At 40.9% G+C, this 25,948-nt stretch overlaps 1 protein-coding gene and 1 non-coding gene across 4 annotated transcripts; both read right to left on the reverse strand.

Moving 5' to 3' along the window:
* Nucleotides 1-39: 39 nt before the first annotated feature.
* On the reverse strand, nucleotides 40-25,845 carry RC3H2 (ring finger and CCCH-type domains 2). Of its 3 annotated transcripts, none has more exons than XM_064393929.1 (21): nucleotides 25,688-25,845; nucleotides 18,391-18,687; nucleotides 16,912-17,029; nucleotides 16,237-16,470; nucleotides 15,208-15,383; nucleotides 14,907-15,107; nucleotides 14,410-14,542; nucleotides 14,057-14,175; nucleotides 13,566-13,678; nucleotides 12,688-12,996; nucleotides 12,005-12,219; nucleotides 10,630-11,057; nucleotides 10,038-10,208; nucleotides 8,767-8,922; nucleotides 8,295-8,508; nucleotides 8,045-8,129; nucleotides 7,445-7,526; nucleotides 7,167-7,301; nucleotides 6,521-6,628; nucleotides 5,995-6,143; nucleotides 40-5,385 (listed from the first exon to the last, which is right to left on the reverse strand). In XM_064393929.1, the coding sequence occupies exons 2-21, from the start codon at nucleotides 18,619-18,621 to the stop codon at nucleotides 5,187-5,189; spliced, it is 3,576 nt and encodes a 1,191-aa protein (XP_064249999.1). In that variant the 5' UTR covers nucleotides 18,622-18,687; nucleotides 25,688-25,845; the 3' UTR covers nucleotides 40-5,186. The 3 variants fall into 3 exon arrangements, with proteins under 3 accessions (XP_064249999.1, XP_064250000.1, XP_064250001.1); XM_064393931.1 differs by having other exon boundaries at nucleotides 5,206-5,385; nucleotides 6,014-6,143; XM_064393930.1 differs by lacking the exon at nucleotides 8,767-8,922.
* LOC135283420 (small nucleolar RNA SNORD90) lies at nucleotides 14,631-14,742 on the reverse strand. The gene has a single exon (XR_010349194.1). It is a non-coding gene; the product is annotated as a small nucleolar RNA SNORD90 (small nucleolar RNA).
* Nucleotides 25,846-25,948: the final 103 nt, after the last annotated feature.

Consider the following 25,948-nt stretch of genomic DNA (forward strand, 5'->3'; position numbering starts at 1 on the left):
CCCGGACCTCCCCAGCCCCCGCTGACGACAAACAGCCCGTTAAGGTGGACAAATAATTTTTATTCGTGCATGCAAATACATGTCAATACTGCAAACTTCTTCCATCGAGTCTCTCAAACACCGAACCGGGATGCTCTATCCGTGCCCAGCCAAAGCTACAACCTCTGCACGTCAGTGCTACAGCGACACACGGGCCCCGCCGGGGCCCCCCTACTCTAACACGAAGGGAAACATTACCATTGGGAATCAAAACCGAAATAAACGGAATAGAATTTACTCCCCCATATATCCCCATTTCATTTTACAGATTTTTTTTTTCTTTAAATTATAGTTTTAAATAGAAGCTGAGAATGCGCCATAAAAATGAGCATTAAATCCATCGTAGCGATGGTGCCTGCTTTATACATGATGGGTGTACACCATCTTTTATTTCATTTACATTTCAATCGAACAATAGATTTGCAAAGAAAATGTCTAATACAGACGTAAAAATATTCACACTAGAGCTTCACAATCGGTTGTACAATTGACAAACAGGCCTCTTTTCCCAAACTTTCCAGCTAAGCAAATTTATAAAATGTAATCAATGCAACAAGAAAAAAAAAATTTTCTTTAAAACTTCCAGGGAAAAGAATACGCAGTAAACAGTATCAATGCGACAGCAGATGCTGCAAGCTAACCACAATACTTCGGAGTGGCTGTACAGTGGGTATGTGCAGTACAAATCAAAGCCACGTGTGTTGTATCACAACTACTGTATAATGTACTTGTTTGCCCAGCTAAGAAAACGCATGCATTCCCATGCCTTGGGTAACGGAGATCTACTCTGGAGAAATCCATGGGCTATGTGCAAATGACCTTGGCTTTTGGCAGTAAGAAACGCAGCCAGGCTCTGCTTTATTTCAGCTTTTACAGCAGAATCTTGAGTGATTAAAAGCTTCCACAAGCATCCTTAAATAAATGGGGTGTAGAATTATGTTTGGGCATTGGGCACTTTGATTATTCAGATTTGTTTCACTTCATCAGTGACAGTTTTGGGGATTCTTCCCACCCTTGTCCTGCTCCCTTGCCAGCAAAGAGATGCAGGGGGATGACTACTGCCAAAGTCAGCTGTTCATTTATACTGGGAAATTGGGTCATTTGAAAAAGCACATTTATTGTGTTCTGCTTGCAGAAGAGGTCCCTCAATGAGAGGGAACTTCCTAACAAAGGGATTAAACTACAACATAAAAATGGACTTTTACATCCTATAGATCATCTGATCATTTCTCATTTTGTTACACTCTCAAATTCAACACCTTCCTTTAATACCAGTCTAATAATGAAAAGTCTGTTCACAAATATGATCAAGGAGCTGCTGGCATACAGTGTTTATGTACAGCAACAGGTACAACTTGACAACTTGTGCTTTAAAAAAGCAAACAAAACCAATGGTTGGAACTATTCTGAGTTTAGATTGAGTTATTTTAAGCGTTCTTTCCTCAGCTGTTTCTGACCACTGTGCATTATTTTGTACCTCATCCAGCCTAGTACACTATTATACAAGAACAGCATTCAGCTCTTGAGTACAGGAGAAATTAAAATTTCAATTGAGTTATCAAAGCACTAAAACCTTCCAAATTAGACTTCTACAAAGAGCTTAATTAAGAGCTTATTTAACATAATCAGCTTTCTGCAACTGTTTTCTTTTTCCTAAATCAAATGCCAAACTTTAGTGTCCCTGTACTAGACTACCAAGAACCAACGCCAGTTTGCTTTGCAAAGAGTCTAACCTTGCCTTTGAAGGGTCTAGTATACATTCTACAATGCAAAATCTGCATAAACACTAAGATTCATTTCTTGTCACCTGTTTACAGGAACAAAATATCAGTAGCAGGGCAATCACTCTGCTCTAAGTATATGTTAAGAATGTACAGATAGTTATTTTCTCACACAAGCATTCTCCCAGCACAAGCATTAGTCTCTTTTAAGACCTTTGTGGGAAATGAGGCAAACCAAGGAATGAATCCAGGTAGTGAGGCAACACAATTAACTTAGATACTAATAATTCCTGTCTCTCTTGCATGTGAAATCCCTGCTGTACCCCTAATGGGGAAAAAAAAAAAAATTAACCAAACCAAACCAAAATGCTTGTCCAAGCAAAGCAAAAGAGCCAATCTCTTTCCCCGATCTGCTCCGGGCCTTCTTTTCTGACAGCACAGTAAATTAGGCCAAAACCTAAATGGGCATCACTGCTATTGACACACAAAGGGAAGTCACTCTCTCAGTGTCAGAAAATAAGCCCCTCCATAGCCCAAAGGCACCTGATTTACAATTAACAAATGAATACATACTTGTTTGTAAAGGGTCAAGGGCTGAAATTTCAACAAAGAAGGAAGCCAGAGCCAGGTGTTCCCAGCTGCAGCTTCTTCTCCCTGTCAGGGCACTGGAGGGCATTAGTTTGGTGGCAAAAACCACACAGTCACTGTTAAAACCATAAGACAAAGCCAGCATGCTGTTAAACCCTCAAATGATTCTTTTGCCTGTCGTTATAGGTTAAAAATTCAACTAGAAAACTCTAGCCTCAGTTGAGAGCCAACTTTCCACATGAAGTGTATGGCCATCCTAGAGAACTGCTCTATGGGACCTCCTGCTGCAGACAAGAGTCTAGAGATACACTTGTTCTTAAATATGCCAAGACCTTGGCAGGAGTATGTCAGGCTTATTTCACTGGACAAACAGGCAAATGTGTGTAAGCAGCTTATCCCAACCCCCTCCAGCAGAGCACAACCAAGTTTTTAAAATTGCCATTTTAAAATTAAAAAGTTAAGGTAAATACACAATCAATTTATGTAGTATATATTCACCCTCAGATCATGCTGAAGATGTTCTGTGGAGTTCTGGTGCACAGAGGGCTCTTTCCCTGAGGGCAAATAAGGACTTCTCAAACCTTTATATTTTCTCTATTTTTGTAACAAAATAGCAATTTAAAATTTAAAAATCTTTTAAAAAAATTACATCACCTTCAACATGGAAGATCTCACTGTTTAAATATCCATGAAAGAGACATACTTGTTTGCATATCTGTTTTGGAATTACATTGTACAGCAAATAATAGTATCTCAGAAGCATTTCAAAAGTAATATAAATTCATATTTACAGAATGGTCTTGGTATAAAATATACAACAATCATATTTATGTCTAACATTCTAAGTTAAAGTTAACATCAATAGGAAATAAGTTAAGGTGACAAAGGTGGTCTGGTTCTTGTATCCATTCACTTCACGGAGCGAGTGAAAGAAGCGTCAGTCTAACCCTAGAGTGAGGTGGCACTGGCTGGAGAAGGTACAGCAACAGCCAAAGGAAACTAAGAAAAGACTACTCGACTGTTTTTCTACATACATTCCTTGACACTGGAGTATTAAATAGATGTGTAAGATCTTCCATACTGACACCAGAATATCAAAACTAACCCTTGGATTTGCAGGTATATTTACAACATAATTATTTCATGGACAGGTTCGTTAGGAGAGATATCAAACACCAATATTTACTTAGTCTAATCAGTAACCCTCAGGGAAATGCCAACCCCCACCCCCCAGAAGCGTGCACAAAACAGTTATCAAAATCTTACCCGACCACATAGCTGTGATTTTGTAAAATAACAACTCAGACGACCAGTAACATGATCCTCTTTAAGCATTTTGCTAGCAGGAAAAGCCCTTACATGCAGTACACCTGGTGAAAGATCAGCTTGGCTTAAAATATTCCAGTACAATTTTCAGAGTAAACAACTTCACAGAAGTTAATAAAAACATAAAAAAATGTAAAACTTGTCACAAAGAAAAGTAAGAGGACAAACAAGAAGAGAGTAATCATCAGGAGGGAGAGTCCTGCTTTCTTCAAAGAAAAAAAAAAGTGGATTTTTAAGCTTCTCAAAAAAATATGCCCAGGGCTCTAGTTCATGTGTATTTATGAAAACCAATTTTCAGTTGACATGTCTAACATGATTCTCAGTCACCTCTTAACAGGGCATAAATTCATACAGTTTTCAGCACTCTGAAGGTCAGATAATGCTATCTCATTGTATTTTCAAGGTCTTTGAAAATAAGTTGCCACTGAATAAACAAAAATTAAACCTGAATACAAGATTATGATTAACAACATTTAACAAAGGTAATTACAACCACCTTGAATTCCCAATATTTAGTTTAAATTAAAACAAAACAGTACAAAAAACAGCAATACCATCTTGTTAGTCAGTGCAAACACTAGATACAGGGTTTTCAAAGGAAAGCCAAGAGCACCTGATACTTTTTGCCAAGTCATCTGGATCCTATAATCTCCAAGTTGAGAACTATCAACGAAAAAAAGTAAAGTAAGAAAAAAAACCCCAAAATTGCTGTTACATTAGTGCATAACCTCTCAAAATCGTTGAAAATTGTTTCATGTGTAGCTTGGGGAAATCAATACCTAGTACATTAGCTGGAGGACTTAGGCACTTGATTTACTTCTGGTAACTTTACTTGGACAAGTAGCCTGTGTATGTGTGTCTACAGTACTAAAGCATCAACTGGGGGGAATGGAAACCAAAAGCTGCAGCAAAGCACTGCCCCACAGACCTACAAATAACACAGCAGTGCAAAGCTGAAGGTGTGTTAACCCTGTAAAAGCCTCAAGTCCAAATCTCCACCTCTCAGTCTTCCAACAGGAAACAAGACTCCATGCAAAGTTCCACAACTAAAGAAAAAGCAGCTGCAACAAGACAAAAGTTCTTCTCTCGTGAAACAAAATAGAGACAAATAAGTTAGTCTTCCTTTCACTAGATGTATCATCGTAGGATCCTGCTAGTTTTAAATAACTGAGTTGTTAGTTTTCTACAGAAGCCATTTTCAACAAGAATGGCTCAGATACTGCACCGGATTGCTACAAACTCATAAAAAGCTGCTTTAAGCTTAAGTAAAACAATGTCCAAATTCCATTCATTTGTGGAAAGTGAACGCCTTACCCTACTAAAGTAAGTTTTTTTTTCTTCAGAATGCTAATGCGAGAGGGGCTTGAAGTATCAAAGAGTCCACAGGAAATGCATGACCCCAATATTATTTTTTTTAAAAAAAATATACATTATATAATATATATTATATATATAAAAAGCTAGTGTAAATGCTTCCATGGTGTGGTCACAAGCTGGAAAGATGAATGCCTTTCAGCTGTTAACCATCCTGCCATTTGCAACAGGCTTTAAAAAGTCATTTTTATCCTCAGACATAATGTGAGCAGTTTTCAAAATGAGGCTGCCAACACTGACTGATGTGCTGATGGGCAGGCAGCTTGCATTGCTAACAGATGTTGTGATCGGCTGACTGAAGCAAGAAGTTACGGGCAGGATTGTTTTCTGCTCCTCCCTGAGGAGAAAAATAAGTTACACAAATATTAAACAAGGACATGCACAAGTATCCGGAACTGAATTGTGTGCATTAAATAAATACTGACAAACTCATTTTTAGCAACAGGCTAAACATCTTCCTCTGGAATGGTACGCTCGAGATGTTAAAGTAGTCTGCCTCATTTTCAAAGGCTGCTTTACTCATTAAAGACTACAGGACATACAAACCTAAAATAGTGTATTTCAAAATCTACCTCTCCATGGAGATTTGTGCAAACAGTCCGCCATTTAACCTTTTGAAGTTTTTCTTAATTTTTGTTAACTATAAAAATATTCTGCATTTTTTGCTTACTGACTGTGAAAGGTGTTTTGAACAGCTGTGACACGTTTCAGTGTGTACGATTACAACGATGCATACGAACAATGGTACCAGCCTGGGACTTTCAGCTTTGGGGCCTAATTCTATTTCTTAACAGGTTCTTCTCACTCCACCATGTACAAACAATGCAGATGTCTAATCCAAGTCTGAGCAGGTACGTAGTTCATCCTTACACAACCACGCTTCCACTATTCTGATGCTTCTGTTTGTCTAACACTGGCAGACACTGCTGTTTTGTCTAACACTCACAGAATCACAAGGTCTTCACCTAAACTTTGTCTCTTCTGTTCCATAGATTCTTTCTGGTGCTGCTTTAGCAGATGCCCGTTCTCTACGGTTGTTCCATTGAGCAGCTGATCCTCTTGGGAGCTAATCCCTAGCTGTATGTCCAGAATCTCCTACAAGAGAGAAGGAGAAATGCCCATCAACTCTGTCCCTACCAGCTTTACATTTTCCTATTAAGTTCTACTGCACTATGCTAATGGAAACAGGAGTCTGGCCATAAACCTCCTTCATTTTATGTCACACTATTAGAATGTCTACCACATTTCACTAAAGGAAAAGCCAATTGTTCAAAGATGGCTGTGAATGACAAGAGCAGTATACACTGTGAGCTGTTTTTAACTTCACTAGTATTAACTGCCAGGTATATGAGTGAGAAGTACAAGACCCCAAGTGCTAAATAAAGGATGTCATTACTAGGACTAAAACCAAAAGGCCTTGCTATCAACATACTAATCTATAAAGACTATGAAAAGACCCAACTGTTACTCACTTCTATCTGCTCCCCTTGCCCATCAGGTTCGTCTGTATCGAGGGCTGACAGCTCCAATTCAATGTCTCGGTCTGGCTTTGTGTCTGCACAGTCTTCAGGATAATCAGTCTAAAAAAGAATTAATATGTTCTCTAAATATCAAGTTGGCTTTTCACTGGCTTCACACAACACTGGAGAATTAAAGTGAAAACAGAAGATGCATTTCTAGCACACAACATTTCTACAATACAAGGGAGCTAGTCAGACAGAAATGAACTTCAGGCATGGACAATATAGGATACAAGGCTAAATCAAATCAGAATAAAGCACTGAAACAGATAAAGTGAATACTAAAGAAATTTGAGCCCATTGACAAAATGTTTACATTTATTACACATACAACTGGACAAAAATAATGATTGCATGAAAATGACTGTCACATTCTTCCCCCTTTGTAAATGCATGTTTGGAGCAGCAGCATAGCAGGTGCACCTGCCTAATCTCAGGGAAATAACTGAGTGCAACAACAGCGACTCAGCTTGCACACGGTGCAATAAATATTTGGGAGTGCTAAAACCAAGTTTCAACTCTTAGTTAAAATTCATGCACTTATATATATATAAACACCCTCCAAGATTTGTTTCATCCCAATTACCCCTTTCTTTACCTCACCATTCCTCAAATCAATTTCCTTGCTTAAAAGGTTTAAGGTAAGACGACTGCCTTCATCTAGAGAATTCCACTTCTGCTGCATGGCAAGCGCGTTTGCCTCTCTCTGAAGGAGTAAGGAGTTGCTTTTGGCCTATGGAAAGAAGCAGCTCAGTTACCACACACTACACCTAAAGCATGTGCAGCCAGACAGCTACACTGAGGAAATTTATTTAAAAGCACTTTACTAATTTCTTTTAAATTAAAAAACTCTCATGGTATAATAACTGGTCTTACCTGCTGTAATTCAATACTCAGTAGATCTCCAGTGCTGGAATGCTTTCTGTGACCAGACAAATCTGTGACTATGAACCTGTCCCTTTAAAAGAAAGAAGGCAAAACTAGGAATTAAAAGAAGTTCTCTAAATCAAACACCCCATAACTTCATTAGTCTATCAATGTTAGATTTTTGGACAGAAACTAGATGTGATTTAGACAAAGTGTTCTTCATCTTCACTGTGGCTCATAATATTCAAGGTATTGTATGAAGCAAACATCCTTATTTTATACATGGGTAAGATGTGGCAAGAAAACCTGAAACTACTCAGGATTTTGACATGACAGCTTGGCAGTGCCTGACTCCAGTTCTTTGATAGGTCTCTCAAGGGACACACTGCTAGTAATTGTGCACTATTAACTGCATTAAGTATTAAAGACTACACAAGTTTTAACCTAGTTTTTTCCAAGGCTTTATGCTGGATAGGTAAAAAAGTCTTTTACTTTAAAATTAAGAATGTCTATTAATAGACAATCCAGATTGCCCCCACACACAGAGGACTTTGAAGAACTGCAAGCTGCAGGAAAAGCTGTGAACAGAGCTTGGGAAGGAGTCCGTACCGTTCCGCATAACGTGCTGAGGAGGCAGAATCCGAGCCATAGGCACTCCATCTTGAGTCTACAGCATTGACATAAGGGACATAATCTGCAAAAGAATTAAGACAGCATTCACCATCTTCTCTGCTCTTCAGTGGGATATACACGTTCTGTAGCTCTTTGCATTTCATAGCTGCAGTAAGCACAAAGAGGATGAAATGCTCACGGTGTGCATAAATGATGAATTCTTGTCACACAAAGCCTGAAGCTGTACCTGATACACTGATGGGCTTAGTAGCACTTCCTTGGGAAGCAGTGGCCTGGATTGGATCTGTTGTGTGATAACCTGTGCGGGATGACCTGGAGATTGCACCCCACTTGGAGATGATGGGTCCATCGCTGAACGGGATTATCGGATCTTCCTCCTTTGCCCTTCTCTGTGTTTCAAATAAATGCACTCTCCTTTTAACGTCCCCACTGTCCAAATCCTACAGATTCAGGAGACAGGAGATACATGGACTCATTTGAGGTGATGCACCTTCTTCAGCTGGCCAGTAACTTTCTCATTATAGTTGCCTATTTACAAAACTGGGAAAGGATATTATGAGCAGAACTACTTTAAAATACTACTAATGGAAACTATGACCTTTTTTTTTTTTTTTTTAAAGGCTGGTTTAACCAAACAGAAGACACTTCAGCATGGAAGGATCATCACACTAATGAGAGAACATGCAGAAAACCCCTACCATTAACACGGCATTGGAATTGGCAATCACATCCTTGGGCTCTGAGTCGATAGCATTTATACAAGAGCCAATAGTGCCACAAGACCACGGTGAATAGTGAGAGAGATGGTCTTCCTCAAATTTAGTTCCACTCAAATCACTGACACTCTCTGAGAACTACAGAAAAGGGAATAAATAAGCAGTAAATAATAAAAACAGGGAATTCAGTTTTAAAATGAGAACATAATTTAATTAAATAGCAGTAAATGTATCTCAAAAGTGAATCAAGGAGTTCCAGCCATATTCAAGACTTGACTTGGGGACAACATAAGCTGTTTTTATTAAAATTTTAAAACAGTGCCCCTGGCAGCTGTCAGAGAGCAAATTTTGCCACACAAATAACTGCCTGGCCTGCCTGGCCAAGATTTGGGACTGGAATCTGTGTTAGTGTCAGGTTTCTTTAGGCAAATATCTACAGTTACTTAACTGAGAGGAAGCCGTGCATTTTCCTTTAATGTATTAGCCAGTGCTAAATAAAAGTACAACTTACAACCCTCCAACCTGGGTGAAAATGACTAAATCCTGATCCACCTTGAATACATGCATAAGGCACTTCAGGTACAGCTACAAGATCTGATCTGAATAATTATTCTTAACATCTCAAATATCACCAACAAAACTCAAACCACAGCTAAGAGTGCTTGGTACAGTGGTTTTCAAACCAGTTTTTGGAACACATCTCATTTAGAGAGATAAAGTATTTTGGTTTTTTTTTTTTTTCCCCTTCAAAAGTACACTATTGCTTTCTTGAGTTCCCCTTCTTCTTTACAGGACTTATCACAGAAGTACACAATGTCCTACCAGTGCTTTTTGCCACTTTTAAGGGAATGCATTCTTTGGGACTTGATAAGCACTTGAAGTTTGATTCAAGGCTACTCATCAAGTCAAGCCATTTGCAGTATCAAATGCAATGTACTTTTTTATGGAAAACACAGCTGCTGTTTCTTACACAAAAACTTGAAGGTTCACAAAGTGAGTACAGTAAAATTACATTTCATTTAGTGAAGTTGAATTGAATCACTTCACTTCTTGACCTTTTTTCTGCAGTCATGTTATGCATCACCTTAATACCAAAGTGAAATGCATCATCATTAGATATCACTTTCCTTTTGCTAGAAAATTAAGTTAATTTTATGAACAATAAATGGCAGATAGAAAATCTTTCCTAGAAGTATTAAATGGCATCTTACAGAAACAGGAAGGGAAAATAAAGAGGTTCTTTGGCTTCCCACCTCTGTGCTGAAATCTACACTGAAGAGAGGAGAGGGTGGTGTTGGAGATGGCGTTGCCATAGGAAGGGTTGACGATACCAGAGGAGTTTTCTGTGTGTGGTACTGTGCCCATTGCTCCGGCTTCCGTCTCAGCTGCTCATCATAACCAGTCTTCAAATGACCACAAGGCTCCTAGAAAGAATAAATACAGGACTGGATATCCCATCACGCTCTAATCAGAAGGCAAATACTTGCATGGGACACACTTGGCTCCCCAAATTTCCTTGGGTCTGTAACCCTCCACTGATATCACTTGAAGAATTTCACAAGAATTTGTAGGCCCATGTATGGCAACTCAAATCTTAGATATGCAATTAATTCAAGGAACATACATGGGCATTAAAGAGTCAAAGGGGCTCTGGTCCTGATGCAGATGACAGTGGTCTGTTTTGAAAGCCCATTTTAAGGTTAAAAACAAAACAAGAACTTTGTCCAAGTCACACATCTCGATCACTGTAATAAACAGGTCTATGCTAATTTACCAGCTTTCCAGTAACGACCTTCAGAACCAAGTCTGCATGGAGCTTTCCCTTCCTGGCTCTCACTTACTTACCCTTGGTAAAGGCACAGTCCTCTGCTCGTTTGGAGGTTGACAAGCCACAGAGTAATACCCATCCAGAGAGTTGTACCTCTCCCTCAATGACGTCTGATAGACAGATGAGTGCATCACATCCATGGGAGGTAAAGAATTGCTCCTAATAATATCATCCCGTGGGTACATCTGTGGGCGCCAGATGCGCCTGCTGTCATAGACTGGAGCGTACATTCCAGAGGGGACAGGAGGGACTGGCCCATAGGGCTGCGGAGGAGGAGGCTGGTAGGGAGAATTCAGTCGGTCTCGAGGGGGAAATGTGCTGTAATGATCGGCATATGGCACGGAGGCAGGTGGGAGGGAGGATTCTGGAACGTTATTGGACCTCACGAAGCGAGGAACACAGGGAGCCACACCAGCTGGTACTGTTGGAGGTGCTGGGTAATACCCTTAAAAATGGGAAAAATACATATTTAACGCGACCACAAATGACCCAAAATTTTACACCTTATAAAACTGTTCATAGCATTGGTAAGTACCTTTAGAGAATGAGGAGTCACACTTTACACCTCTTACTGACCCTACTATGTTTCTGTTAAATATCATTTCATGTATGACAACCACACTTGCAGATGCAGCACTGGCCCTTCACCAACTGGACCCAGTTAGGAAAATATTGCTCCTATGTACTGTGGTGTAACTAAGTAACTGAAAACACAGAATCTTCAGCAAGTCTTTATATAGGAAGTGAAAACAGTTATCTCTAAAATAAAAATCTATATTACTAAAAAATAAAAAGTCTATAAATAACCATTTCACACTTGATTTATTGCTCTTTCTTTGGAGAGGAATGCCTGAACATCTCTACCTTTTGAGAGCTTGTGAATGACTCAGTGCTATAAACCACAATTGTTTGCCTGAATATAAACATGCACAGTGCAACCTAAAAAGATAACTGAAACCTTTCAAAAACATTCCAGCAAGCACAAAGACATATAAGCCTCCCAGCAGAAGTGTGCTATGCCTCTGAATCCTGTCCAGGGATGCCCTCATGGATGGGCCATGGCAAAAGCAAGCCTAAATAAAAACAATTAAATGCTAACAAAGGAAAAAGTAGATGAAAGACCTTGAGATTCAAGTTCTTCTGGAGGCTGAAGTATAAGCTGTATAACATACAGCACACAAAGGCAAGAACCACCAACACTGGGAACAAACTGCAAGTGCCTCACATACCCAGCAATTAACAAGATTAGTATTCCAGGAAGAGAACATTCAGCTGATATTTAATAAAATTAAATAAAATAAACAAAACAGACATAAAAGTTATTTCTAATAAAAGATATTTTTCCAGAGAAAAGTTCAGAGCTATTTCTTAATCAGTGCTGATCTCACTCACCTGTCTGTGGGTACTGTGGAACTTCATATGACAGCTGAGTCCTGGGATCTTGGAAATATTGAACGTTATCAGAATGTGGAGGGTAGACAGGTACTCTGGGAACAAATGGGCTGGATTTTGGAGGCACAGAATTGACTTCTGTTCCAATATTAGGAGGACCAGCTGAGGTAGCTGCTGCCTGGCTTACAGGAGTCTTGGGTGGAGAACCGATTTTACTGAAAAGGATTACCAAGAAATCATTAAACAGATCTTCACTTATTTCAGTCACCTCTTCTTGTACACTCCCACATAACATGGAAATTTGGGCCTTGACATTTCCTCTAGAATTTTGGTTTTTTCATACCCCGAACTGATGCTACATTTTAGACTTTCTCCTAGGAGAACTCAAAATTGGACATAAATGTTTTGATACCCTTTGTAAGTGTATTCTGGTAAAGACAAAGGTTTTGAAAAGCTGAGAGCTTTACCATTTGTCTACATTGCACATGAGTATTGAACAGCTAAAACAATGGACTGCAGTGCAACACCTTACACAGCTCTGCAGCCACTGAGCACCAGCAATTACTGCAAGCCAGGACCACACTTCAGTATCTGTCGGCCACCCACAAACCCCATTTATTATTTTACAAAATCTAAAAGCAGAATGTTCTGTTGAATTGTCTTGATGTAAAAAAGTCACCTACTTTTCAGGAAGTGATTCTGTGGGGGACCCAGAAGCGTTCTGGCCATTGGCTCCAGTCTTGCCTCCCTTCTTGGTGCTGTCCAGAGCTCTCAGGGAGGTGTCTGCACAGCGGGGGATCAGCTGGGGCACCCCAGGTTCTAGATTAGCTATTCCATTGGTACTTGGCACCATCTTGCCCGTTGCCTCAGGGCTTCCTATGACAGAGATCACGTTTCCCGTGGTGGTTGAGACGGTGCTGTTTACGCCAACTTTGTTTAGAAGGGGGAATGTTCTCACTGTTGCGCTGATTTTTTTGTTCCTCAAGCGATATCTACAAACACACATGTGCAAACACACAAAAGACAAGATGGTATAGAAAGTGCTTATTGTGAAGTTTAATGGATTTGCAAAACTAGCAAAAATAAGGGATTGACGTGGAACCTGACATCAAAAAATTACAAACTTATTTTCAACAACTGGAACCCAAAATCATCTCTCCTAAGACCCATTCTGCAGTTCTTTAAAAATGCATTTGGGTGAAAACAACTTCAAGAATGCAGAGCTGCATATTGTTCAATAATGCAGTTCACTCCTTAAGTAATTAAAATGTAATTAATGTTCCCTCTTGTACATAATATAAGTAATCCTTGAAAGACACTGAGCTTGCACTCAATTGCAGGAAAGGAAATATTACCTCATATAGGGTAAAATAAAAAATAAAACTGGAATTAGTCTGTAGACATTGCTTTGCTGTATCTTCAATTTCATATAAAGAACTGTCATGTCAAGAGTCCCTCCAAATGAATGAATATATGAAGAGAATGTTTTCAGAAATCTCTGAAGATTGCTTGGATTTAAATTAAAAGGATGAAAAAAAAGGAAAAAGTCTCCCACACTCACTTTTCAAGCTCTTCCTGAGAATGAGCAAATGTACAGTTGGTTCCTCTTGGACACCCCCCTTGCTGTCGAAGGTCTCGGCACATACTTGTTTTGTATTTGCTATTTGGTTGTGGCTTTAAAAAGAACAAACAAAAACCACAAGACATTCCTCTTACCATCTATCAGACATTCACATAAAAGTAGGCTTAAAATACAGAAAATACATCCATGGCATGTTTTTACATTTTGCATTTTTAATCAGAGAAACAAGGACACTCCTTGTTGAGGGGCTAAGTTGTCCTTGTATGGATTTCTCTACGGCCAGTTCTGCTGCATTCCATATTCACAAATGTTAGGTTCTCAAAATCTGAATGCAGTAAATAACAGTATCATCAATTATCCCACAGGAAAGGCCATAAATATTTCAAATCGACAGTAATTCTTCAAAGTTGCATCTCCCAGTAAATGAGAGAGGAAGTTGAAGATATGATACAATGATCAAGTCTGGTTACCTGTGGAGTTTCATGGCCTTTTCTACTGTAATTCTGAATGAAATCCACCAGCCCATGGACCACAGTCTTTACAGCCACCATTGCATTTTCCAGCTGCTCCCATGTTGGAGATGCTGCATCTAAAATGATGAAAAGCAGGGTTGTCACCCTGTCAATAATTCCAGTACCATAAATAAGAGGCACATCTTGTATTACAACAGCAAGTACTAGGACAGAACTCTGAGAGACCTGAAGAAGAATTTATTAACTTTAATAATGGGAATTTCAAAACCAGGAATAGAGGTGATCATCTTAATTTACTTTTCTGGATATGAAGAATACCAAGAAATGTTTAAAAAGCTTGATTTGCATACCTGGATTTGGATCTATGTTTGCCAGGAGCTCTAAATGAGGCCTCAGCCTGTTTAAGTTTGCAGGATCCCCCGTGCGCTGCAAGACAATTGTCAATTCTTGTACACTCTTAGCAAAAGATTCTGGAGATTGAAGCTGAAAATAAAGGGAGCATTAGTGTGCTGCATCTTACAATTGTCAATTACTGATCTTAAAAAGGTATTAATGACATTGGTTCCTAAATGCAATATAGAGTGTCTTCAGATGGCATAGAGAGGATCAGTGGAGAGAAATTTTATTTCTCAACTCAGAATCTGCCCTATGAAGCTTCATCATAAGACACCAAAAAGTTAATTAAAGTACTATGCTACATCAGGGAAAAAATTTTAATCTAGTTTTAATTAATGCTTGATAGGACTACGAACAAAAACTTAATTCATGGAGTTCTTTGATTTTTCTTGTAACATTTAACAGTCAGAACTAATCCTACAAAGATACTAAAATCATCCCTTTGACAAACCTTGTCAATAATGGATTGCATGTGTGATTTATGTGCCAGGTCTCCATACAGAAGGGAAGACCACTGCTCTGGTGATATTCTAAGTCCTGCTTCCATGGCAATGTGAACAATTTGGGCATCGTGCTCTCTCCGCAAAGCCTCGTAACTCCGGAACTCTTCTTTAAGCTGCATCAGAGAAGAATCTTCATCCCTTTTAGTGACCTAATAAATAGTAATAGTTAAACATTCCTTCTTTAACCAAAAATCTCCATGTTCATCACAAAAAACAGCTGCACAGCACAAACCACAAGTGGTGTTTTACCTTAAAGCATGATGCTCTATACAGTAGCTGCACAACATGACCAATGCTTGTTTTAGAGGCCTGAGGAAATCTTGGTTCCAGCCTTTGCACAACAAAAAGTACCAGAACTTTTCTTGAGAGTGCAGAGCCATCTTCCAGTGCCAGTAATACAAGTTTCAGTGCCTCCTCTTGCATAGCTTTAACACAAAAAAAAATGGAAGTTAAATATATTCCAGAAAACAGGAAGGCTTATGTATTTGAACAGGTAAGCAGGAACATCTAAATCATCTTGAATGTAATTCCTTATTGCCTTTTTTTTTTAAATTAAAAAAAAACAGCTTTTAAAGAAAGTTGCTAGTTTAGAAGAAATATTTAGAACCACTCTAAGCACAGCAAACTTAGAGCTAAGACTAACTTCCAGTAATAAACACATCAGTAGTGCAGTTTTTATACTTTTCTCCACTGTGCAGTCTTGTAGCTATTGTTCTTCCAGACACCTCTTCAATGCCACACCATGAAACGATAAAATAAATATGGGAACAGTACTGGAATGCTATCAACAGTTACAGGAGTCAAGAGAGGACAACTTCTATTTTAAAGAGAATTTTCTTGCTTCTGCACATGCTTTAGCTGCATTCTTAACTATGAATTTGTTTTCTAAGTATATAAATCATTGTAAATTTCAAAAGTATGCTGCAGCTGAGGTTAGGCTGATTATATTGACAGCCATTCAATTCCAGTCACAGGCAGCAGTACAGCCAGCCTGCTACACTCCATTACAAACTGTGCACAGCGTGTGCTTATTGACTCCTCTTTGCCAGGATTTTTGAAATACTTCCTCCCAGTTTCAAAGAACATTTAATGGCCCAGAAGGGGAAACAACCAAAACCTTTATGGCAGAAGACTGTACTACTATTTGTTGGGGTTTTTTTCCCCTTCTCCTTTCTTTCTGGCAGAACATCTTCAACTGAAGAGAAGAAATTTCAAAACATTTTGGTAAGGAAAATATATATATAAAAATATTATATTGCAGATGTACAGGTCCCTTACCTGGTCCTAGAAACTGGCACCCTCGTGCCCTGACAGCAGCCCAAAGATTGGCAGAAAGCTGCTGAGGATTTTGGTGCTGCAGGATGAGTTCTGTGACAGTTCTCTCTCCCAGCGACCGAGCTGCCCTCATGGCTCTGACCCGACCCTCCTCCTCCACCAGCTGACAATTCACCAGTGTCACAAGCTTCCTCTGCATGGGACGGCTCAGTGCACTCTGATTCAAGCTTGCAACACCTTCAGAGAGAGGGAGAAAAGGCAAAGCAGTGCTTCTCATCAAGTTCATCTGAGTGAGACAAAAAAAATGTCTAACAGCATATGTCTTTCTCTAGGACGTGGATACCAGTCACCTTCCCTCCTCTTAGGCAACTCTGTGTAATTCTTTATCAAAAATAACTTTAATTAAAATCTTAAACTGACATCAAAGCCATCCTTTGGGGAAAGTTCAGTTTCAGTAGAAAGTTAGCCCCAAGGCAGTATTATTAAATAGAGTATTTTGTAAACTTGAAAATAAGAAAACCACAAACAAATGTCACAAGTGTGAATAAGCTTTTAAAGACACAAGGCAATTTTATTAGAAAAATGAGAGTATTATCTCACTGACATTTACAATCAGTGCTGAAAACACAACGCTGTTAAAAGCAAGCATCAAAATTCCACTGCTCAGCAGAGACTCACCTTTTCCTCCACTTAATGGCTTTAAGTAGAGTGCCAAATCCTCAACACATTTCTTTGCTACTTCATAATGTTTGTTCTCTCCTACATTACTCAACTTTACTGTCTGATGATCAGGTACCTAAAAAATGCAAGGGGGAGGAAGGGGGAGCAGAATTACATTCACCTGGCTGACCTCCCCAGTGGTACCCACATCACCATTAATTACATAACACTGCAGATGTGCACTGCTCTGAGAGCAGGGAAACACAGGACCCACCCAGGGCATGGACATGGCATAGGGAACAACAAAAAGGGTCCAAGATGAAGATTAGAATGATGAAAGATGGTTTTTGTTATTACTCAACACCTCAAAAACAGAAGTAGGGTAGAAAACAATAACCAGTGTCTAAAAGATGAAGAACACAAGATCTGAGAAGGTGATCAGTATACCAGATCTGCATGATTTACTACAAAAAAAAGCTATAGGACAAAATGAACTAGCAAGAATATAATAAAGCAAAGTTTAAAAATTATTTAAGTATCATTTGGGCATGCTGAAATCTTCCAAGAGAAGAAGCAGGAAACTTAACTCGGTGGAAAAAAGCTTGAAGTAGAGTAACAAGGTCAGATAAGGAAAATGGAGGGAGTGTTAGTCATAATAAATTAATTGTTTGGAATACATTGCAAGGAGTTAAGAGATCATGAAAATAAATGCTGTGAGATCACAACAATGATCTGACACATTAAAAAAAAGAAAGGATCACGTGAACTTGAGAAACAAAAACACTCTGACATAATGTCATTACCAATAGCTGTGTCAAGGCATGTGATAGGACATTAAAAAGCCAAGTAAATATCATTTTACTGCCTCACCAAGGTGTTAGAGAGAGAGTAACATGAAAAAGCACATGAATCAGCATAAGGGGAACAGACTTATTTAGTCTCCATAAAGTGCAGTACTGATTATATAATCACTGTTTTGCCACTGCTACGAGACAGCGCAGGGAACATTCCTGGCCTGATTAGCCAGTGTCTGCAAACGCAACTGAAAAGCCATCATCAAGCATATTTAAAAAAAAATTATACACACACACTTCTGGAACTTGGTTAAACAGCCACTTCCAAACACGTGACATTTAGGAATGAGATTTCTCACAAGGCTAAGATGAACGAGTGCAGTCTGCAGGTTCACTCATTCTACTGACAACTGAGACAGCCAACTGTCTGCTTCCCAAAGGGAATTTGTCTCCAGTAACAGTTCAAGAGCCTTTTAAAATCAGAATTTGGGTTACAATTAGAACACGTTTCCATTTTATGAGAAGATGGCCCTGAAATGGTGAAGCTGCTTTTAGAGTACGTATGGACTCCTAGAGAGTCCAAAGTTAAGCCTTACCATTTATTTGGGCTCAAATGAGGAAGACAGAGCAGCACACATACTGCAGCTAGCACAGAGAAGGCAACAAAATGAAATGGCAAAACAAAGAGCTGCTTCAACGATACCTGGGCTCCAACGAGCTGGAGGAGTGCAAAGTTCACAGGGAGCACATCGATGTCGGTGTTGATGGCAGTCTGGTCAAAAGGACATGCCTTGCGATGGAGCTTGTTCAGGCAGGTCTTGCACACGGTGTGAGAGCAACCTAAGCTGATGGGTTTGTGCACATTCTCATCAAACTCATTGTAGCAGATTGGGCAGGACAGAAATTCTGTCCACTGAGCTGCCTGCACAGGCATTGTGGAAGCTGGACACTTGTTTAGCAGGCTAGCAGACCATTATTTCACTGTACTATGTTTTGGCAGCTGTAAGTGAATAACAGAGTATTTAAAACATGCTTTCTGGCAATTCAGAATAACTTTTAATTAAAAAACAGACCACAATTTCAATATTACCAAGACAAGTACAAAACCAAATCCTTATGCTGAAGTACTCAAAAACCCCATCTCTGGGTGAGTTTAACAACTGTACCAAAAAAGGCTCATGAACTAAATTAATGCAGACTACCCTAAGTTAAACTCATTCACAATAAATGGCATTAATTATTTTGGGGGAGAGGGTGTGGCTTAGAATGTTATTTTCATTTGAAATTAAGTAAAACAATGCCTTCCTTCTGCAGATCTTCATCAGACACCAAACTAAACGAACTTTGCTTTTTTAAAAACACATTTTCTCTTTCTGTAAAATGGAAATCAACTAACAAATATCAAGAGCCGTAAGAAAGCAGTAAAAGAATGAGAAACCAGTTCTTAGTTTTATGATTCTCGTGTTACTTCCGCCTTTTCTTGCAAGAACTGGAGCACTCAAGGGCAGAGATTGCTGCGTGCAATTTTGCTTTCCATATTTCTACCTTACATATAACTATGTCCATGAACTCACAGCAAAGAAATCTTTGATGTATGTAAAATCCAGGTATTTAGGACAAAACCTACGATGAGGTAAGCAATAACTTCAGATGGCTTCCTTGTCTCTTGAAAAGTCTCACTCTGTGCAATTGTACCAAATAAATTGTTTACATAAGTGTATTTCAAAGAAAATATGGCTTTATGGAGATTGTTGTTGTAGCTTACATAAGTCACATTCCTGGAAAAGGTACCAGGCCTAAGAAGTTCATCAAAACTGTTCTCATCCAAGCTTCCATCATCAGGATTTCCACTCAGAGCTCCACCCCGGAGGGAGCAGCCCCACCCTGGGCTGTGATGTGCCACCGTGTTTGCTCTCTAGGCAACCTACAGACCAGTTGGGTCACTTCAAGGCTATGAACAAGCTTGTTACAAATGCAAATCCACAAATGTCTTAATGACATGCTTAGCATTCTATTTTTTTACTCTGATGACAGAAAAAAGGTAATTGTTCTGAGGAAGCTGAGATGTTCCCTCGGTGCTCAAATCCAGAACCTCCTTACTGCAGTTCCATTGTTGGCTGTGCTAAGGTTTAATTAAAGCTAAAGTACCAGACCATTGAAAGAATTACTAGAAGACCAAATAGACTCTTATCTGTGGATGTATTTTATGTTAATTATGACCATCTGTTTAGAAATCCTATTTAGTACTATGAACATTCAGTGCCCTTTAAGTAACAGGATACTTGTACAAGATGTCCTTATCTCAGAGAGCTTTTCAATATTATGCAGCAATTTTTGCCTCAAATGAATTCCCATAGTAAAACACACCAAACTGGAAGTTGAACCTCTCAGAACCAAACTGCTGAGGTTACACTCCCAACATAAGCCAGAAAATTCCCATGTATTGGACAAATCAGATTTTCCTCCAGCTTCTATGAAAGCACAGTCAAAGCTCTAGCAGAGATGAACAAACCCAGTCATCTTTAACATGCTATTGCTACATGTGTCTTTTAACCAAGGAAATTTAAAAGCAAAACAAATAAGAATAAAGCCAAACACTGAGCCAACAGGCCCAGAAAGACCTTTGATTCCTCTGTTAAGAATCCCACCATTTCCTTCAGCACATCTGCTTCCCTTCCAGCCAGACAAGAGATGGACAGAGCTGCAAAGCATGTCTGTAAATACTCAAAGTTTTTTGCAGCACTACCAGAAACATTAGGACACCAACATTACTGCTGACCTAGGGCTGATAGTGCTGCTTTTTCACTTGACTGCAAGACACAGGTAACAGCACAAACCAGAGCACTCGGGGAAGTGTGTGACTGTCATGACTCACACTGGGAAAAGTTTAAGAGGCTGGTACACAGAGAGCTCAACTGCTGGCATGTCACTAACGAGCTCCTAATAAACAGTCCCTGCGTCCACACTGCTCATTAATTATCTCACACACAGCTCTGCTCTGAGACAATAACCACGCTCAGTTTCCACAGGTGCTTCAGAGACTTGCAAGAAACCACCTCTCTGTTTATGAGCTGTTAAAATACAGTTGTTTTCCTGACCAGCATAGAAATGAACACAACAGATTCTTCAAGTGTGCACCACCAGTTTTTAAAGATCTATCTCTGGGTGTTTAATCAGCCCAAATGACAGACTCTACTAAGCATGTGTTGACCTTCGGATTTCTTGACAGGAAAAAAAATCTAATTAAGCCAGCAAACAGCTGGGAAAAGCTCTTGACTCCCAAAACTTCAAGCAGCCATACAGGGAGAAATCTCCATCCTTTATTGAGCCTGCCAGCTCTCCTGCCACTCTTACACCCCAGTGTGTAGGAAAACAATCTCACATCTCCTAATTACCATGTCAACTCCTACAAAAAGCATAAGCCAAATGTTTAATAGATTCTTGCTCCTTGTCAGAAACAATGTATTTCAGGGATGTCCTCTTGAAGAACAAATTGCTTCAGCACTCCAAACTGAGCAAACACAAGGAGGAGAGCAAAAAAAGAAGGTAAACTAGAAATCCTTTGGATTCCGTTTTTAACAGGCAGCACACCCCGTTAGAACAACTACCCTTGGTCTGTCTGTTCTTTCTGCAGATGTGTTATCTATCTCTACACTACACAGGGCTCCTCTTCCCTCTCAAAGCAGAAGCACCCTGCAAAAAAAAATCCCAAAGAAATGGCTGATACAGAAACTGGCCAAACATACAAGGAAGCAGTGTGAAAAGCCACGGCAGTTGCTATTAAAAAGATCATTACATTGAAATTACAATTAGTTTTATAGTATTACTACCAGTAGCAATACTTCAGATGACAAACTGAGAAACGTAAAATGCTAAGTTCAGAAATTATGTAATAATAATAACCAGTACAGCTGAGTAACGTTGTGTTTTTAAAGCAGTAGTATTTTCCTATTGCAGTAACGGCTGCAATGGATCAGAGTAACAATGACAACTGACTGATTTTCTCATTTTAGACTAGAATATCTGATTTAATTAGAATGTGGGGTGGAAGGGGAGATAAGTGAAACCTCAAGACCTTCCTCAAACAGCTATACTACTTACAAGTGATGGAAGCTATAAGATTTAGATGTCTTTAATAATTTTATATTAACTTTTAGCTACCTAATCCCAAGACATTCTCTACAACTAATCTAAATCATTATGCTTACTCAATAACCTCTGGACATGATAAACAGAATTCAATTCTGATTTCCTGAAGAAACCAAGCTTAGGTGATCATGCTGTTCTGTTAGTCTGCTCCTCTCCCACACTGCCCAGTCAGGGCATTTGCCAAAATGCAGACTGGCAAGTTGCTGTGACAGAAAGGGCTGAAGGCTTAACTCGGCTCCCCCACGGCAGCAGCTCGGCTCAGGCTGCCTCCAGCAGCTCCCTTGTGGGCCATGGCAAAGACAAATAAGCAGAGCCTGGGTGAGAATGAGACACGGAATAATTCTGTCAGTGCTGAACAAAGGGAAGTCTTCTCCACAGATGAAGGAAATGCTTGGAAAACTTGTGAAATTATACGGCATTTTCACAACTGAGGCTCGGTTACAATCCTACTGTGGATTTAAGCCTAAAGCTTAGAATTCAATTGATTTTGAACCACTAAATTAAAGAGTCCCTGATATTGACTTGCTTTTAATGCTGACTGCAGAGATCATGGTATTTTATTTCCTTTTTTAAAGTGATCTCCATTAAAAATTTTTCATTTATGCAGATGAATGGTTGGTTTGTACTACAAGGAGGCAGCTTTTTCCAGCTTTCCTTCCTAAGTTATGTAGTTCCTGAAAGCATTCTGACTGGGTCAAAAACTCACATTTCACATAATATAATTATCAGTATTAACGTATTCTCTGGAAGAGCTAGAATCTTTTATTCATTTCTCTTCAACAGCCATCATCCACAGATCTAAAAAACTGGCTTCATTAAAGGCTTAGGGAAGCACCATCCCCGTAACAGCTTTGCATCATTCAGCTATGATGGCCTGAAATTGAAATAAATCCTCTTTACTGAGGTGCCTTGCTTATTTCTACACTCCATAATATCCGTCACATGCAAATCTCTTTACATCATGTGAAAATTCTATACGTAAAGTCTTTAATGACCATTAAATACAGTATTTCAATGCAATTATTTCACTGAGCTATAATGCTCTTTCGAGCATCTGCAGCCCAATTCAAGTTCCAGAAAAGTCACCAACAGAAATCCTGCTGGGAAGGGACCCATCATGTCCAACCCCGCTTCGTGCAGGAGTAGCTGCCACTACACCACGTGTATCATGCACACATTCCTGGAGCTCTGGCAGACTTGGTGCCACAACCACTTCCCTGGTGAGCCTGTTCCAGTGCCTGGCCACGCTCTGGGGGAAGAGCCTTTCACCAGTGTCCAAGCTGAACTTCCCTGAGAGCTCCACCGCACCTCCTCGTGTCCTAAATAGAGATCTGAACATTTATGTGTACCCAGACTACATTTTGCTGAAATGCCTATTGGATTGTCTTGTTAACTGGTTAAAAATCAAAGACTGAATCCTCTCTGCCTCCTTAAAACGTGGCTGAAGAGTAATTCCCATCAGCAGGGGTACAATGTAAATTTATGTTCCTGGTTGCTCAGTGACTGCCAAAGTTCGCTCAATTCAGGGTTAACTGCCCCAAACCAACACCAGAGTCACTGGACCCCCAGCAGCTCCCACCTGCTCCTCCCTGCTCAACCCCTGCTACCACAAATCATGTCAGCAGATTTGAAAAGTTTCCTCAATACTTATGTAATGCCACTGTGGGTTTTTCCTTGTGTTTTGTAGGTGTCCCTGAAAGGAGAGCCTGTCCTTGCCACCAGCCTGATACCAACTCAGCTTCTGTAACAGTATTGACTTTTCAGGACTAACTGAAGGGCAAATAAATTAAAGGGGTTTTTGCCACCCAAATCAGTTGAACTGTCTCCGAATGCAGAGAAAGGGAATCCATTTCCAAGCAGATCTACTTTGACACAGTTACTCCAAGAAGAGATACAGTGTAGAACTCCTAACTTTTTGGTAATACTTTCAGTGAATAAGGACTCCCATGTATGGTTTAGTTCTCCAAGGTTTTTTGTTTTTACATGACCTCCATGTTTAAACCATAATTTTTTAAGATGAGAAATTCTGTATTCTTAGTATTTTTAAAACCATTTTAATGAAATACCATTTATATTTTGAGATATAGGCAAGAAAACATAGGGCTCCACGGAGCTGGAAAACCTTTTTAAAGGTTGTACAGAATGACTTTAGATGCCCATGGACATATAATTTTTATTTTTTTCCTTTCCTTAGGGTTGTCCAGTCAGCATGGAGAGACCCTGAACATTTGTCCCATTAAGGGTATATAAAATATCACCAAATGAAATGTAACATACTCCTAACAGATGCTATCAGCTATTACCATCTGGGTATTGTAATTATTTATCTATTTTAAAGCAACAAAGCTTTAAATAAATGAGATCAACACTCAAGATCAGGGCTTTGCTTTGGGATGCCTAAAGCACTGACACTGAAATTTGTTAGAATTTAGTATTTTTGAGAGAAATGGCCACAACCTCAACAAAGACAGACATACAAATTAATAAAAACACCTTTTCTTGGGGAAAGCTTTGCTTACAATGCAGAAACAAGAAATAGATCACAAAAAAGGCATGAAGGTCTTGGGAAAGTGATTCACTACAAAAATTAAGACTTCAGTGTTTCATGGAATAATCCTTATACCAGCAACAGAAGTTTCAATTTCTAGTGTTTCCACAGATATTTAGGAAAGACCAAAGGTCAAAGAACAGTATTTTGATTCAGAAGATTTACAGCTGTACTGGCTGCTTCTCATTTAAGATTAGATCTTTTCTGCCACAATTCAAATTTACACCCTTGTAATCCAAAGGACTGTTTTTAATTTTAGTTTCATTACTATGATGCAGCTACACTGGCCATGAGAGAACAACCACAAGAGAAGCTTCAGGAACTACAATTAAACCCAAACAAAATTCTAAGTTTGCATGGAAATTAAACAGGCCTAGATCAGAAAATCTCCTGGTTGCCTGTCTAAACTTTGTCATTATTTTCTCTCGTTAGAGATCCACGCCATTCCCCTCTGAACCCTGGATGAACTGAGCACTCATCACTCTCCCACCACTCTGCTGCCCTTCTGTGCTTTGTGCTGACTCCTACACTCAACTGGAAACCCTCCGTGCACCTCGGGCACCAGCACAAGCGGGACGCGCTTTTCCTGCTCAGTTCTTTTGTGTTTTTGTGTTTAGGACACTCCAAACGCGACACGGTGGGTGCAGCCCTAGGGCCTGTCTCCCACCGCGACTCTGCTCCACCATTACCCCAAGGCACAGCTCCATGTGTATTCCACACTGGGAATATTCATGGCTCCGGTGCGACTCCGGACTGCCCGGTGCTGCGGCTCCCCAGGGAGGGCACCGGGAGCTCCCGCCTCCGTGCGCCGGTGCCCGGAACGCCGGGCGGCCCCGCGAGCTCCCCGCAGCTTCGCCCCGTCCGCAGGCCGCTGTCAGCCGCACCCGAGCCCGGCCCCGCTCCCGCACCAGGCCCGGCTACCGCCCCAGAGCCCGGGCCCGGCTCCCGCACCCGGGCCGGCCGCAGCTCCGGGGCCCGGGCCTGGCTCCCCGCTCCCGCTGCCGGGCCTGCTCCCGCCGTCATTTCGGAGCCGCCACCAAATGGCTGCCCGGGTCCGCGGGCCGGCCCCGCGGCCTGCCGGGCGCCGACACCCCTGCGGCCCCCGACGGGCCGCACCGGCCGGGCTCGGCCCGCGCCGCTCCCGCCCGGCTCCCGCGGCGCCGGGAGGCAGAGGAAGGAGCGGGGTGGGTGTTGGGGTGGGGGGGGGCGGGCGGGGCCGCGGCGGGTCAGCGCGTCCCCCGCGGCGGCCGCCCCCGCGCAGCTCGGTCCGGAGCCGCGCGGCGCGGCGCGGTGCGGCCCGTACCTGCAGGGCGGGGGCGGCGGCCGGAGCGCGGTCGGGCGGTGCCGGCCTCAGGCGCCATGGGGCGGGCGCGCGGCCCGGCGGAGGCAGCGGCGGGAGCCCCGGCGGCGCCGCCTCATCGCGCTGACAGCGGCACCGCCGCCACGCCCCGCCACGCCGCTCTCGCGAGAGCCGCGCGCCGCCCCGCCGCGCGTGACCGCGCGGAGGGAGGGAGTTACCATAGAGACGGCGGTGCGGATGCGCCCGCCGCGCGGGCCGCGCCGC

The sequence above is a fragment of the Passer domesticus genome, chromosome 18 (assembly GCF_036417665.1).
Source record: "Passer domesticus isolate bPasDom1 chromosome 18, bPasDom1.hap1, whole genome shotgun sequence".
Lineage (NCBI taxonomy): Eukaryota > Metazoa > Chordata > Aves > Passeriformes > Passeridae > Passer > Passer domesticus.